This window comes from Rattus rattus, chromosome 6 (assembly GCF_011064425.1).
Source record: "Rattus rattus isolate New Zealand chromosome 6, Rrattus_CSIRO_v1, whole genome shotgun sequence".
Lineage (NCBI taxonomy): Eukaryota > Metazoa > Chordata > Mammalia > Rodentia > Muridae > Rattus > Rattus rattus.
In genome coordinates, this window is record NC_046159.1 from 59,219,884 (window position 1) to 59,237,532 (window position 17,649).

The window sequence follows — 17,649 nt, forward strand, 5'->3', positions numbered from 1 at the left end:
CCGGCCCAAGGAGCTCTGCGAAGAAACTACTCTGCACATATGTCCTTTTCTACATATCTTGTCCGAATTGCTGACTTGCATTTCTGACACTATCAGCTGAAGGCATGACAGAATCACTTTGTATACGGCACTCGTTCCAGAACAGGAGTCAAGACAGTCAAAGGAAAACATCAAGAAAGCAACCCTGAAACTGACGGCCTTCCGCAGTGCCAAGTCTGTGCCGCTCTAAGCCTAGCCTATCATACACTGAGGGTCACATGAGCAGCAAAGTGTGCTGATCTCCCAGGCAACTGAAAGAACTCCAGACTGGCACCAAGAGATGCTCTCTGCAACAAGGCAGGGAAGGGAGTTGGAAACAACTGCAGGAAACTCTTCTTGGGACAAAGCTGAAGAAAGAACTGAGCATGCCCGATGCCATCAGCATATCATCCACTTGACAGTGACTCTGGGCTATGATCTCAAAGGCAATTACAACGTCTGTCGCTCAACAGTATTTGTTTTTCAGTTAAGCACTACAACTGCAAGAAAATGCGAACTACGCTTAGGCGAGGAAGGAGTACAGAGAAGGATCCCCGTGTCCTCTCTCCACATGTCCAGCCAGACGTCAGTGTCTGATGGTACAAATTTGCCCAACTCCAAAGGTCTTCTATGCAGCTGTGGAGGACCAAATGCACTATCTACAGAGATGGCAGATGTGTCTGAACTAATTTAACTACACTTAGATATAAATCTCATCAAGGTTTTTTTGGTGTACAGTTTGATTTAAAAATAAAACAGAAACAAGCTTCAAAATAACCTACGGCCATCTTCTATTTATAGACAGTGCAGCAAAGCCTTCGGTGGCTGTCCAGCGCTGGCACGCACAGACTTGGAGCATTCCGACTGTATGCTATGCACTGGTCTTCCTCAGTCTGACTGAGTCAAGTTATGCTAAAGCAAACACCAAGCACCTCAAACACTCGACGAGCCTCCTTGATCGAAGTGGAGGACCCAGAAATCAATCCATTCCAGTTTTTAAACAAACTACAGCTCTCTGATTTTAGGCTTAGATTTAAAGTCTATAAATCAAGCTCCCCATGTATTAATGAAAATGAGGCAATTGCACGAAAATCATTAGTTGAGTGGGAACATTATAACTGATATATAAATAAGATTTACTAAAAAAGGCTTTCAGGAGGCAATATTTTAAATCAAAAATTTAAATACAAAAGGTATCTTGTGTTGCTTAGCTGTCTTAAGTTTCGGGTGTCTTTTACTCTACGGTTACAGATTTGGCAAGATTCCGTGGGAAATCGACCTGCAGAAAAGAGAATTATATTAGCAAATATAATCACATAATTTATCTTGATAAATAACTAAAAAACAATGAAGGAGAGGTGCTAACATTCACAGGAGAGCTACCCTGGTCCCCTAGGAAGGTGGCCCTCACAGGGAACCCTGGAAAAACTACCAGGTATTTTGGTTCCCATGACACCAAGAGGATTAAGAATGCTGAGAGTCCTGTAACCCTCACGATGGGAGAGGTCCAAACCATAACCTGTCCCACCCAAAAATGCCAATCACTGCCCATTAAGAAAACAGCCCCGTGCACGGTCAGTGTCAGGCTTGGAGTGAACAGTCCTATGGGTAAGAAGAAACTGATGTAAACTACGAACTGGCTGTGAAAAGATCACAGGTGATGACATAAATGGGACAGATTCTTCAAGCTGGGAGGGAGTAGTAAGACGGCAGAGCAAGCAAAGGCCATTGCTACCAAACCTGAGAGCAATCCTTAGAGCCCACACAGTGGAAGGAGAGAACTAACTCCTGCAAGTTGTCCCCTGATCTCCTCCACCTATGAACTGTGACAGACATATGTACACAAACTAGACAGATGATAGACAGACAGACAGACAATGAAAGTTGGGATGAACTGTACCAAGATGTACCCAAGTCAAAAGCCAGCCCAGAGTTCTACAGAGGTGGTCACTCACATCATAGCCTCTCAGCACAGCCAGATGGAAGGCCAGCAGTTGTAAGGGGATCACGCTGAGAATGCCCTGCAAGCAGTCCACTGAGTGGGGCACCTTGATTGTCCTTTTTGTATTCTTAATGGTCTCAGTATCCTCCTTATCACAGATCACGACTGGACGCCCCTGGGAAGAAAATGACACACGACAGTCACCAGGAAATAGATGCTGGGCAGCAAGTGGGTGCACTCCACATTGCCTGACACGCAGACATGCTCTCTCATTTAGACAGAAACAGATTTTGTGGACTCAATAGGTTTTTCAAAAAAATTTCCACAAGAACGAAATGCCAAGTTTAATACTTGAATACAGGTCTGCTTCCTTTGAAGTTCAAGTTTATTTCCAGTATACTGTGCTTACGAGAAACATCTTCTGGAATTAAAATATAAACCAGCTGATAAGGGGAGAGGGCTATCAGCCACAGCATCCATGATATTAGTGTAGACTACACATCAGGGTTTCTTTTGAAGTTCAGTACTTGATGTTTTAAGGTAAAAAGAAAGAGCATTATCTTAACTGTCAGAAGAAGGAATCTGGAGAACAGCGCTTAGTTTGGGTTTGGTTCTTCTATTATGAGAGCTGATTATGAGAGACAATGGTCGGGTGTCATCAAAATCCACACGTCTGCCTCCTTATACACAACGAGCGAAGCAAAGGAGTGGGCAAGTGAGTGAGTTTGTAATCTTCTACCTGCTCCATCACTGCCAGGACGAAATCCACCCGTGCCTTAGGAACCTCTCCCACATCTCCAGGGCACCCTCACACAGGCACCCTCCCAGCACTCGACCCACCTGCCGCGCAACGACTTGCTGAAGAGCATTCTGGCACTTGGCGTAGGTGTGGTCTCGCATGATGATCATGATGACAGGCATCAACTTATCCACCAAGGCCAGAGGGCCGTGTTTTAGCTCACCAGCAAGGATGCCTTCAGAATGCATATATGTAATCTCCTTGATTTTCTAGTAGGAAGAAAGAAAACCGGTAAGTCTTTAGCTCACTTCTAAGAAAACTCTACACAAAGCATCCGAGATGATCAGGTCTCCCGAGTTGTACTGAAGGCCGACTGATCTGGGCTGAAGCACTGTAAGAATATTCTTAAGGCTTCAGACTGTCAAACACAGAGCCATGCTGCCCTGCAAACATTCATCTACTTGCTTTATTTTTCATTTCCAGTTCTTATCTAATGAGCCTTGGTCTGTGGTGCATATACACCCGTCTTAAATTGCTAAGCCCAAGTTATCATGGAAGCATTCTTCTGGGCTTTCACTTTTGAGTTAAGTCCTGTGGCATGTTCTGAGGTAAATAAACCACAATAAACACATACAGGGCATTTTAAACATTCTACCAATTTCAGTTCACATATTCCGTAAGTATGTGGGGAGTTAGTAAGATGCCTCAGCAGGTAAGACGCACACAACCAATGCACGCCACCAAGCTGACAATCCGAGTTCAGTGCCCAGGGTTCAAATGGTAGAAGGAGAAAACTGACTCCTGTTTCACTCACACACACATGCACTCACTCACACTCACTCACACATGCACTCACACATGCACTTACTCACTCGAATGGCCAGGCTCAGTGCTACAGTGATTACCATGCTCTCTGTGTTAAATCCCTAGCATTATAGAATACATAAAAGTAAATGTTCCTTGTCCCTCCCTAAGTCATTAGAGTGAAGTCAACTTGAAGTAAGAAAACGCACCAGGGCTCCTTCAAGACATGTAGCATAATGATAGCCTCGGCCCATTATCAGAACTGACTTCTGGTGGTAAAGCTCTGTCGCCAACTTCTGAATTTCATCATCCATGCTCAACACTTCCTTAATCAAGTCTGTGAAGAGAGAGATTAGAGCAGCCTTGAAAACTAAGCGGTGCACTGCACAGGTAAAGCAGCAATGCCACATCGGTATCAAACAACAAACGGCCAGTATTCTTTTCTCCTATGGTATCACTATGAAATTCTCTCCACACATGGAGGCAAAGCCGGAAAGATCTCATTAACTCTACAACTACAAACGACAGCTTCAAGATGAGAATCTCACCCACTGCTCACTCCCTCACAAATCAGACGTATAGAAAATAGGATACAAAGAAAGCCTTCATTTGGAATTTTCAGGTAGGATGGTGGGCCAGATGATGCCTCCTGTGACAGACACAGTCAGGGGAGTCAGATTTTAAAAGAAAGGAAGGAAGGAAAGAAAGAAGACAGGGAGGGAGGGAGCTTCAAGGAACCAGAGGTGTAGCTCCATTGGAAGAGTGCTCCCCTAGTACACACAGGGCCTGGGTTCAGTCCTCATAACTGCATAAAACTGGGCACAGTGGAGAACAGTCTGATCCAAGTGCTCAAAGGTAGAGGCAGAAGGATCAAGAGTCCAAAGTCATCCTCCCCTACACACCCAGTTAAAACTCACCCTGGGCTACAAGACAGCCAACCTCAAAAGATCAACAACAAAACCAAACACAAAACAAAAGCAAAGAGAACCAGATTTTCAAAACAAAGGATCAGAAGAGCCACCAGGCAAAAAAACAATCAAACGGAGCACAGCTCCAGCCCCATGATTGGGGGAAGTTTCATCCAAAAGGTAAGGAGACATTCCTGATGAGGAGGTAAGACAGTCCTGTCCACAGGACAAACTACAGCCCTCCAATCAGACACTGGTCTGCAGGCAGTGACTTCTCTAGCAGACAGCCAGCAATGGGGTTCCAGTCTGTCATCCTCTATGGCTGAAAGGACAGTGGCCAGACAACAGCTTAGAAAGAAACCTACTTCTTAAAACTGAACTAACCAGGGCTGCAGAAAGGGCTCCAGCTAAGAGCACTGGATGCCCTTTCAGAGGACCCAGGTTCAATTCCCCGCACCCACATGGCAGCTCACAACTATCTATGACTCCAGTTCAGAGAATCTGATGTCCTCTTCCTCCTCTACAGGTACCTGCATGTGCATGGTACACAGATACACATGCAGGCAAAACACCTCTCCACATAAAATAACATAATTAAATGTAAACCTGACCCACTCTGGGCCTGATATGGAGAATAATGATAGTCCAAGCACTGAGGGCGGGTGGAGGGTCAGGGCTAGACTCTGACAAGACAAAAGATACACAGAAGGGGGCTCAGTGCAGGCAGTAAAGTGTATGGGAAAGGTAGACCACCTAGGTACCAGCAGCCAGGCTCATCAGGGTAAATCACTCTGGAGTCCACAGGCCTTAGCCAGCTCTCTGTTCATGGCTACGGCATCCAGAATCTTTGATGCACTCACACAGTGGTTCTCAACCTGTGGGCTGTGACCCCTTGGCTATGACAAATGACCCTTTCACAAGGATTGCCTAGGACCAATGAAAAACAGACGATTCACGTTATGATTCTTAACAGTAGCAGAATTACAGTTATGATGCGACAGCAAAAATAATTTTATAGTCGGGGTCACCACCACACGAGGAACTATATATTAAAGGGTCAAGGATTCTCTAGCAAAACATAAAAATCACAAAAGATTCCAACTCTCCAAAAGCCATCTGAAACAGAAAGGGTAATTAATGCAGGATTATCTGTCACGCACTCAGTGGTCGTGACCAACACGGCACTGACATAGTCCGACATGTAGACCCACAGACCAGAGGACCAGGAATAGGCCACATGGTTGCAGCCGTCATTTCTAACAAAAATGTCAAGAAAATACACTAAAGAAAAATCACCTTTGAAGAAAAATTACCTCTTCAAAGAAGCACACTGGGAGAACTGAAGATCGACATAAAAATAAAATTAGATCCATTATTTCTCACCCCAAGAAAAGCCAATGTGAAATAAACCAAAGACTGTCTTGGATTTGAAACACTTAGATTACTGGAGAAAAACATATTGTGAAAATACATTGCCAAAGGCAAAGGACAAGGACCCCACTAGCACAGGAAAACGACCACAAGAACTGACAAGCAGGACTTTATAAAATTAAGTTTCTGCAGCTTTACACAGTGGAGTATGGCAGCCAATGAGGTGTATGCAGGGTGGGATTATTGCTAATTAAAAACTTCTGCACAGAAACGAAAGCTATTAGCAGGGTGAAGAAGCAGTCTAGAAAACAGTGTTTGCCAACTGTGATCAATGAACGCTTACAGTCTTAAAGCTCCACGGCTGGGAAGGTGGCTCTGGTGGGAGAACGCTCGCTTCCACGCACAAAGTCTGGGCCTACTCAATCCCCAGCACTGCACACACTAGGCACAATGACATGCCTGCAATCCCAGCACCCACGAGGCAGAAGCAGGAAGGTCAACGTCATCCTCAGTTATATACTAAGTCTGAGGCCAGCCTAGGTTATGTGAGACCCTGTCTCATAAAAAAAGAAAGGAGGGGGGGCTGTCTCACAAAAAAAGAAAAGAAAGGAGAAACAGAGAGGGAGGGAGGGAGAGAGGGAGGGGAAGAGGGAGAGGGAGAGGGAGAGACTCCTATTATTTTCTATGTATACCTGGCAGTCGCTTCAGTCCCAGCATGATCTCTTTGCGTCTCTCTTGCATGGAGATCCTGTCATCACACATCATGAGGGCAAACATCACAAGGGACACGAACTGGCTGGTGTAAGCCTACAACAGCACAGGGGAAAACAATTAGTTCCAGGTGAATTTTAAGAACTTGGACACTTTAACAAAAGACAAGAATTAAATCCTAATCCTTTCACAATATACACTTTTCATCTTTTTATTTTAATTTTATGTACACTGGTGTTCTACCTCTGTGTATGTCTGTGTGAGGGTGTCAAGAGTCCCTAGAACTGGAATTACTGACAATTGTGAACTGTCATGTGAGTGATGGGATTTGAACCCGGGTCCTTTTTAAAGCAGCCAGTGCCCTTAACCACTAAGCCATCTCTCCAGCCCCTCACTATTCAGCCTTTAAAAGCAATTCTGTGTAATGCTGACCTGGCTCAGAACTTGGGAATCTCTCTCTATTTTTAATCGCAAAGCACTTAAGTTTGTGTCTCAGGCCCACACAGCCTCTCACAAAACAGTAGGGAGACTTTCACAGCCCTAAGAAAGAAGGAAAAAGAAAGACTAGAGGAAGGTACAGCTAATCTGACTGTGCCAACCCACAGCGAGGGGAGGACAGACTATAAACTGTGGCCCCTCCCACACATACTTTTTAACCTTTGCCTATTGGCTGTTCCTCATTTTTACTGTTTTCTTTCTAAGGTAGGGTCCTGGGCTGGATTCAGAGTAATCCTCCTGCCTCAGCCTCCCAAGTGCAGAAAGCAGAGGTGTGAGCTACCGCACTTGGCTCATTCTCACCTTATATGTTTGAGTTTACAGAAAGAGGGTACCTTGGGGGAAAATTTACCTGTGTGTGCATGTGGCAGCTGGAGGTCAGCCTGAGGTGTTCATGGAGAATTGCCCACTAGGTTTTTGGTGAGACGCTCTCTCGTTAGGACCTAGCGCTCACTGATTATTCCCTCCGGGGATATCCAGGGATCACCTATTCCCATTTCCCTGTGCTGAGATGCTTGTGTGGGTGCTGGGAACTTTCCTCAGATCCTCATGCTTGAGTGCCAAGTACTGTCCTGACAGCTACTCCCACAAGCACAGGTCCCCATTCTTACTTTTTAACAAAAAACTAACTAAAAATTCAATGAAAGTCTAAATGTATGTTAGTAAATAAAAATTAAGAAACTGCAAACCTATGATGATGTATCTGTAATTCATGATTTATACTTACTGATTTGCGCGCGCGCGCGCGCGTGCGCACGTGTGTGTGTGTGTGTGTGTGTGTGTGTGTGTGTGTGTGTGTGTGTGTGTGTGTGTGTGGACAGTGGGTGTGTGCATGCCAGAGAGCATATGTAGAGGACAGAGGACCGCCCCTGGAGTCAGCTCTCTCCTTCTTCTACAGGGGTTCTAAGGATCAAAGGGTCAGGCTTGGTAGCAAGCTCCTTTACTCACTTAGCTACCATGCTGGCCCCAGTTTTCTTTTACACTAAGTATGAAAAAAATCTATTTTCAATAAAAAGGTTAATTATTAAGCTGAGTATGGTGGTATACACCTACAGTCCCAAGATTTAGGAGGAGGGCCAGGAGGGTTAGGAACCCACCACTCTCCTTAACTACAGAACAAGTTAAAGGATAGCCTGAGATGCATGAGGAGATCCTGTCTCAAAAACACTCAGTTAAAATTCAGCACCGAGTGTCAGAATTTATAATGCTCTTCTACACCTAACATCTAAGCACCTTCCTTTGTTTAGTGGTGTCACAGAACCTTCCTCCCTATAGCCTCAGATGCCCTATACGCTGAGGGTTCAAGAACTCAGGACTGTCTTGAGTACAATTTCTGATGCACAGCCAGAACACTGCTCAAGGGCACTGAAAGATGTCACTGCTGTGAACACAGTGGGGACCTTCCCGCTACGACACTGTAAGCCACTTTCTCATCGGCTGTCTGTGAAGGCAAGGTGCTCCTGCTTTGCCACATTTGACAAAAGGGCGGGGATTCTTTTTAGACAGATGGCTGCCTTTTTAACATTTTTTAGACATCTATTTGGAGCTGGGGACACACAAGCTTGTCCTGACAGGCATATGAAAGTCAGAGGATAACTTGTGGGATTCAGTTCTTCCTTTCACCATGTGGGACAGTCTTCTACTGAGCCATCACCTTGTAGCCCTGGCCCCCTTTAAGACAGTCTCCCTATGTTGCTAAGCTGATCTCAAACTTGAGAGCTCAAGTAATTCCCAACTACATTCCTAGCTGCTGGGACTGCAGGTGCATGCAGCCCAACAGGCTGTCATTCATAGCTTTACTCCAAAGATTTCTTTTCATGTGTTAGCTACTTCATATTCTCTTCTGACAATTTTATTATTCTTTATCTGTTTTTCTTTTTCTTTCTTTCCCCTTTCCTTTCCTTTTCCCTTCTTCCCCTTTCCTTTCCCTCCTTCCTTCTTTTTCTTTTTTGGTTGTCTTTTTTCTTTTTAAGAAAGGATTTCTCCATCTGGCCCTGGATGTCCTGCAACACTCTCTCTGTAGACCAGGTTGGCCTTAAATCCCAAGATCTGCCAGCCTCTGCCTCCCCAGTGCTGGGACAAAGAGGGTACAGCACTATGCCTGGCTGACAGTATTATTTCAAAGAAAGCTGTTGTGGGTTAGGACTTAACACATGAAAGCTTTTCCTTAATTTTCATTACTAAACTATTAGGCGTACTACGCCGTGCACACGGTTGTTATCCAGAGTGTAGTACAGTTTCACACTCAATCTACACTCTTACCTGAATCTTCCTCGGTGTCCACGCTCCTGCTATGCTGAGGCACCTTCTCAGCCAACCATTACCTGAGACGCTGACACTTCTGCTGGACCCTGGCCTCTACAGCCACCTGTCCCACTGCATCCACACAGCAGGCGGAACCACTCACACACTGAAGCAAGCATGGAGTCCCTTGCCTCCATGCTTAAGGACCCTGTGTTCTAAGGTCTTGGGCTGAACTCCCTTCTTGTCACTATGAACGCCCTTCGATAAACAGGGCAAAGGAGGCCAGAATCTTGGTCTCCTTAGATACAAGCTTGGTCTCCTTAGATAAAATCCAATCTGACGTGGTAACAAGCGCTTAGTCTAGCTCCTCCATACCACCCCTGAAGTGCTACCCTACACGGACTGCGTGTCCAGCACATATGCCATTTCGTCAGTGCATAACAACAAACTCACTGTGATAAAACAAGCTGCACTTACCTCACACTTACAATCTACTGAGAGCCGAAAGAAAACCTGCCCAGAAAATGTTAACTGAACTTTTCAACTTCATTTTCTTTTTATTCAGCTAAAGACAAAATTACTTGAAACACACTGGAGGGTGGGGGGTTGTTACACAAAACTAAGTCAGCAGTGTGGTAAAAATTTAAACATCTGCAATAACAAAAACTGTGAATTCTGCACATTTCCTAAAGAAACACCAAATTAGTTATGGTCTGATGCTATGCGAAAGTCAGTGGCAGCCTCAAAACCAACCACTGTTCCAGGCGGAGTTGGAAACTTGTATGCAGGCTCATTACTGAGCCAGTGATGGGAGCCCTGAGCAACCTCTGTGATTACTTAGAACATATAAACTCACCTACCACTCAGAAATAACCTGTAATAAATTATACAAAGTTTATCTTATAAACTCTAAGCCAAGAATACCTAAGACAGCTGAAAACAAAATTACTTTGAAATCTAAGAAAAATGAAGCTGTATTATACTGCCATACTTATTAAAAATTTTTATATTCATTCATTTAGAGGGTATGGGGGGTGCAATACCCCTACATGTGTGGAGATCAGAAGACAACTCACAGGTAGTCAGCTCTCTCCTTCCCCTACACAGACTATGGCTGATGTTGGATATCTTTACCCACTGAGCCCACTGAGACACTTGCCAGTACTCACTCACCAAAACTCAGTCGCTTTAAAAAGAAATCACGTTCTGTAAAAAGATGCTTGCTTGCTTCCTTATAAGACTTAAGCACTGGGGAGCTAAGTGAAGAACACAAGAGACGTCTCTGCACTGGGGCTAGGAGCAGGTACCAACCAGTCCATGTGTTAGAGGCACCCCTGGAAGGCCATGGGACCTCTTCCTTTCAGTAGGAGCGTGTCTAGTGAAGGACCGCGTGGGACCTCTGACCCTCAGACCACCTCTGCTTGGCTCATTCCCCTCATCATGGTATGACAGTCCTGCCAGGGGCACAGAACCATGAGGCTGTCTAACTTTAGACCTGACCCTCCCGAGCTGTGAACCAACAGAAACCTTACTCCTTCAGAATTAGCTGTCTCTGGTATTTGTTATTACAATGTGAAGCTGACCAATGCAGCTTTGCAACTTCCTATAAATCTTTGTTTCAATTTTTAAAAAATAAAAAGGATTTGCTTTCAAAGATACTGATACTAATAACAGCATGAAGGCGCTTCAAAGGCTTTGTGCTAAATGAAAGCCAGCTACAAAATACATGCCGTGTGAAACCCCAATCATGAGAGATACCTGGAAAACAACAGTATGTTGTTAAGAAAAAGGAGCAGTCCTGAGCGTGCGGGTAGAGGTTTGAGGTGGGCACTGACTGGAAAGGGCACAGAGGAACAAACACTGAGCAAAGTCTCCTACACTGTGTGTGGTGCCAGCTGCACAGCCGAGTAAGTTACCACATGACAGCGCAAACTGCCCCTTCATAGAGGGGAAAAGGCGAATGGTGGACTCTAGATGGGGATACCTGGGTATTAGATCATTGTGACTACATGCACTACATGCATGTGAAGCTTCGTAAGAAAATGAGGGCGGAACATTAGAACTCTCATAAACGAAAGATTTATTTCCCTTGCAACTCATCGTCCTATATGCCCACACCATGTGGAAGTGCGGTGGTTCACAATGAGCCGTGTTCCCACACTGCACCACGGCTGTCTGAACACTGCTGCAGATTGCTAGTTCCGCATTCGCCAAGGATGGGGCCCTGAACGCACGCATCTTATAATGTTCGAATTATATGGAGAAAATCCATATTTCAGCTATGTATAAATTATAGTAATATCAAGGCCCTCAATAAAAACAAAAACAAAAAACTCAAAAGCTTTTAACATAAGAATCACACATTTCCAACAAAAAGTTTTCCACAATAGTCTTTAAAGATTAAAGCCTGAACCACTGACACATCTTATTAGAGAATCAACAAAAAATATTAAACTTATGCAGAAAAACAGATAAATTTTCAAAGTCATAAAAAGTAGCATTTGTGGAGATTAATCTTTATATCAATACCACTTGCAAAGAGTTGGATATTTCTCACATTTATTCGTATCACAACTTCAAAGAGCAAAGCCGCTTTACAGACCTTTAAAACAAAAGTATTTTTAAGCTTCTACAGATGCCCTGTCTAAAGAGAAACAGATACTGTCGTGTAAGATCTACTTTTAAAACTTAAAGAAATAAGTTTTATTTATTTGACTGTGCGGGGAAGGAAGAGATGGGCACTATAAGTGCACATGCATTATCCACACATGAGCTGAGAGTGCACACCCATGTATCCATACATAAGCTGTGAGTGCACGCACATGTGTCCACACATGAGCTGGGAGTGCACACCCATGTGTCCACACATGAGCTGGGAGTGCACACCCATGTGTCCATGCATGAGCTGGGAGTGCACACCCATGTATCCACACATGAGCTGGGAGTGCACACCCATGTATCCACACATGAGCTGGGAGTGCACACCCATGTATCCACACATGAGCTGGGAGTGCACACGCATGTGTCCATGCATGAGCACAGGAGAGCAGGCCATCAGGCATCCTGCTCTATCCATCTCTGCCTAATTCCTTAAGCCACAGTCACTCACTGAACCTGGAGCTAATTGATGACTAACAAGCCCCGGTCCCTCCTGTCTCCACACACCTACCCACAGCCACAGTCACAGGTCACAGGCAGGCATGACCAGGCTTGTTTACATGGGTGCTGGGAGTCTGAACTCAGGTTATAAAGCAAGCATTCTTTTTTTTTTTTTAAAGCAAGCTTCCTTAAACAACAAGCACCTCCCCGACCCCATCAGCTTTCTCTTTTAATTGTCAATTTTACCAAGTATCTTGTTACAAATTTTCCAAAGTGGCATCACAGGAAAACCAGGAATATATAAACCATAACCTCAATAATTATTTGGATTAAACTGTGCATTTCTAACTTATTGCTTTCTAATCCCAATACACCTAGGTGTAACTAGGTGTAACAATGTAACCTATTGTGCTCAGAGGTACACTGTGAGTGATGAGCAGGAAAGCTAGCAGAGATCTTCTCACAGCAGACTTGTCCAACATTTGTCCTCTACAGGCTGTAAGACACAGTCACCCAGTGAATCTGGAGGTAAGATGAGGGCTAACAAGCCCCAGGTTCCTCCTGCTCTCCTCCCTAAGGGAAGAGAGCACATTAACTCCACAGATCAGAGCCCTCTTGCCAACAGTATGGTTAAGTGACTTCCATGGAAGAAACCAAATTTACCTTTGTACTGGCCACGCCGATCTCAGGACCAGCATTGATATGAACCCCACAATCTGTCTCCCGTGATATCGAACTGCCGACAGTATTTGTGATCCCCACAGTTAAGGCTCCTCTCTCCTTACAGTAGCGAAGACCCATCAGGGTGTCAGCTGTCTCGCCTGTGTAAACGAACAACAGTAACAGAGAGCAATTCCAGAGGATGCAGTGTCTCACCTGAAAAACCAAGTGCCGCGCTCTCAATATTATCACTTGTTTAAATAAAGCACCAGGCATGCTCTTATTAAATTTATAAGACATGCCAGGCATGTGGCACACACCATAAACCCTAGGACTTGGGTCAAAGAGGCAGGCAGATCCCTGAGTCGGAGGCCAGTCTGGTCTACCTAGTAAGTTCAGGCCAGCCAAGGCTATACAGTGAGACCCTGTCTCAAACGACAAAACCATACATTTACAAGGTAAGGATTTCTAGGATCAGTTTTTGTTTCTTATCTGAAAATTAAACTCTAAGCTATATGTAAAAAGGTGCTCATTTTACCTCGTCATTAAGAATGTATTAGTACAACAGAAAACAATCTGTACTTATCAGGTCATCTGAAATACCAGTGTAAGGATCAGTTCTTAAAAGATATGGTTGAATTATTAGGAAACTTGACTTGAAGTGACTTTTTTCCCTTCAAGTCTAAAATGAACGCACCTGATTGACTGATGAAAAAGCAAACATCATCTCGGAAGACTGGAGTGTTTCTATCCAAGAAGTCGCTGGCAAGCTCCACCATCACTGGTAACTCTGTCAGCTCCTCTAGGACCTGACGGGTCTGCAGAGGAAAGAGAACACAATCTGCCTTAAGACGTCCTTTTTTATTGAACTTCTTTGGTCTTAAAGTACAGTCTCCACTTTTCTAACTATAAAAATAACATACAGACTAGAGGTGAGCTCAGTAGTGGGCACTTGCCAAGCACGTGCACCGCCCTGGGTTCTGACCCCCAGCACTGCCACAAGAAAAACAAGGCATAAATTTGGAAAGCACTAAGTAACACACAGAAAAAAATTAGAAGCATTCACCATCCCACTACTCAAGAGATAAGCGCTGCTCTCTTCAGTGCCAGCCTGTGAGAACGACTACCAATACCTATGCTCTCTTTTGTTTAATACGGACTGATCTGAGCTCACTATGGTCCAAGGTGGACTCAGATCTGAGGTTAAGTTCCTGTCCCAACCTCCCGAGTGCTGGGATCATAGCTGTGAGCCATAATTCCAAGCTCCATGAAAACATTCTTAGAAGCAAATATATCCATGAATATGAAACATTTTGAGCAGAAAAAGCATTGTTCTGAACCAGCTTGTGTGTTATCACTAATTCTCTAATTCTATATATACAAAATTAAAGTTAAACTAATAATATACGTACTCAGTGAAAATATAAATACTTTAAAATGTACTATATTTATAAATAATACTATTTCGAAACAGTGAAGAGACTTTGGAAGTTCTGTTTATGGCAGCTCATTATTCTCAACTTTGGAGCATGGTGTGAGGAGGAAGCAACGTGCTGTGTTCAAAGGGAGCTCACTATCCTGTACCAAGGCTCATTCTCACCAAGTTCCTTTTATTCTAAATGTCAGAAAATTACAAACAACAGAAAACAAACTTTCAGGCAGCAACATCTTTTAAGACCTACAGATGTACAGGCTCCTAGTGGAACTTTAACGCTGACTACAGACCTCTAGATCCTCCGGTAGCTTTTCACCTGCTTCCTCAGGCTGGCCCTGCCCTGCCTGTCATCGCCCCTCCTCTACAGCAATAAAACCACCAAGGTTGGAACGGGAGAGTTTGCTTCCCAGCACCTATCACCTATGACTAATGGCTCACCAGGCACACCTCCAGTTCCACAGAACTCTACACCCTCTCTAACTTCTCCGGGTTCCCTACCTCCTCCTCCTCCTCCTCCTCTCTCTCTCTCTCTCTCTCTCTCTCTCTCTCTCTCTCTCTCTCTCTCACACACACACACACACACACACACACACACACACACACACACACGGGAAAGGAGAGAGTGAAGAGGGGGAGGGAGAGTGAGAGGAAGGGGAAATTTAAACAAAAAACCCCTGCAAAGTTGTCCTTATTCCACACTTTTGCTTGCCCACAAACAAACAGAATTGTTCTTTTGTGTTTGGTTCCACAATGGTTCTAGTTTGGCAGTTTTTAAGCAATATTACAGCAACATGAATGCCAAGTATTTGAAAATTAAATGTTCCAACTTTTAATCACTCTTCTGTTGGTGTAATTTATTTATAATTATTTGTAAGTCAGTTACTGACACTAGCAATCTAGATGTCTCCCTAGAGACATCTTGTTTAGACAAATGCAAGTGAAAAAACTGCCCCCTAGATTACAAATGCACCGCATTGGCATTGTTCTTCAAACAAACCAACCTAGCAACCTACCAGAGATTTTAAAATAATGCAACTCGAAAGTTTCTCAAACTAATGTGTGTTGATGGTGTAATTTTTTTTTACAAATACACATAGTTAAATATGTTCATCCTAACCTAAAAATATAACTATTAATGCTGCAAATTCCATGACATGACACTGAAAACCCATAAGGTAATTAAAATCTGGAACGCATACTAATTTTAGAACAATCTGAGCATAGGCAATTGTTACTAGTCGGGGTACAGATACTCAGAAGGACGTGTCTGTCACTCACATCTGTCTATCAGAAAATTAAACATTCAGTCTAGCATGCATAGGATAAACAGCACTATTTCATATGCTACCCACAAGAGATTCTTACGTGCTTTCATTAATTTTGGCACATATATCCCTTATGAAATCTCACTCTTAGAGAAGATAGACGATTCGGAGAATTCTAACATAGCAATATTTTGTACCCAAATTGAAGATCAGCACTGAATGGAGCGTCATCGAATGCTTTGTTCTGAGCAGGAGATCCAGTCACAAATGAACATGACAGCGTTGATGTCATCCACATCTTCCTTAAATTCTCACTGGTGTCTTTAACTTACTCTCTCTTTGTGCTTATAAAATGCCACCTTCTTAGACCAAGAAGTGTTTGGGGAGAGGACCTCCTTGCTGACACGTAAAGACTGGTAGCCAGACAACTTCACATGCTCAGTAAATGATTGCTGGATGGCACTCGCCTTTAAGCCCAGCACTCAGGGGAGCTATGTGAGTTCCAGGCCCTCCTGGTCTACAAAGTGAGTTCCAGGTCAGTCAGGACAACCAGGGTTACACAGAAGAAACCCTTTTAAAAAAGGCTCTCAAGGTAAAAAATAAATAGATTTTTTTACAGCAAAAAAAAAAAAAAAAAAAAAAATTATCATCTACCTTGGAAATTGATCTTAAAGTAAGAGACCGATACACACCAGTGTCTAATCGGCTTCCTTATAAAGTAACTATAGCTAGGTACAATTTATTAAGAGGCCGATGTGTCCCAGTTATTACTGACAACCAACGTGAGTCCCTTTCACAGACTTTCAGCTTTTAAAGGTTACAAAAATACAACTGATGTGCAGATATCCTGGTTTCAACCCAGCATAACTGAAATGTGAAGGGGCCACTTACTGCCATACCAGCGTGGTAACTTGTGCCACAGGCAATCAGAATCAACCGGCGACACCGCTGGATCTCCTTAATGTGGTCCTTCAGACCTCCCAAGTTCACTGAAATGGAAATGTGTATATATAAATGATCGCTTAGAAAAGACCCATGTGAAACAGGGAGACTTTTCTTCAGTCTCCACGGTCAGTGTGGTGAAGAAATGCTACTGGGTTAAGTAGTCCACATTCCCTTTTGGAACTGGCCCTCCCCATCTGCACTCACCTCGCCCACCTACCAAGGCAGACAGACAGGCATGGGCTCTACGCTTAGACACTTTTCCTTAAAGACTACCTCGAAAGAAAACTACAGGGACAGAAGCAGCAGGTCAGCTGGCCCTAAATGCTGGATCTGGAGAGAGCATGACAAGGGGCCATAAGGAAGTTTCCAGAGTAACTGAACTATTCTGTGTCACACCTCTGTTGAGGACATGATTACGCCTGTTATAAAGTACGTCTGTTATAAAGGTCTGTCAAACCCTGAACCTTCTCAGGAAGCTGAAGCAACAGAGTCACTGACACTAGTAACTCAAGATTAGCCTGGGCAACACAGCAAGATCCTGTCTCAGAAAAATATTAAAACAGAATGCTACATTTAGAATGATGAATTTGGGGCTGGAGAGATGGCTCAGTGGTCTAGAGAACTTGCTGCTCTTACACAGGATACAAACAGGTTCAGTTCCCAGCCCACCTACCACACCCCTCTACTGAAATCCTTTGGAGCATCTCTCTGAAGACGGTGACGGCAACATTGTCTCAGCAAGTGTGAAGACCCAGTTTTGGATCTCTAGCACTCACATAAAATGATGGGCATAATGATTGGTGCCTGCAATCCCACCATTACCAAGATGGAGACAGGCAAGTCCCAACATTAGGAAGGTGGAACTCAATGGCCAGCCAGTCTAGCCAATCAGTGAGCTCCAGGTTCAGAATATAAGGTGAAAGGTACTGAGAAAGACATACGACACTGACCTCTGACCTCCACATTCACACAAACTTGCTCACATATACTAGCCTCCCACTGCCCAGACACCA

The 17,649-nt window shown here is 44.0% G+C and overlaps 1 protein-coding gene across 1 annotated transcript in view; it reads right to left on the minus strand.

Moving 5' to 3' along the window:
* Positions 1-512: 512 nt before the first annotated feature.
* Gfpt1 (glutamine--fructose-6-phosphate transaminase 1) overlaps positions 513-17,649 on the minus strand; it is a 45,769-nt gene continuing 28,632 nt past the window's right edge. Inside the window, exons 12-19 of the mRNA XM_032906155.1 lie at positions 16,583-16,680; positions 13,689-13,809; positions 12,995-13,152; positions 6,475-6,589; positions 3,713-3,840; positions 2,801-2,968; positions 1,974-2,135; positions 513-1,297 (exon numbers count right to left, since the gene is read on the minus strand). Of these exons, the coding sequence (XP_032762046.1) occupies positions 1,253-1,297; positions 1,974-2,135; positions 2,801-2,968; positions 3,713-3,840; positions 6,475-6,589; positions 12,995-13,152; positions 13,689-13,809; positions 16,583-16,680 (995 nt within the window). The 3' untranslated portion in view covers positions 513-1,252. The remainder of the gene's footprint in view (positions 1,298-1,973; positions 2,136-2,800; positions 2,969-3,712; positions 3,841-6,474; positions 6,590-12,994; positions 13,153-13,688; positions 13,810-16,582; positions 16,681-17,649) is intronic.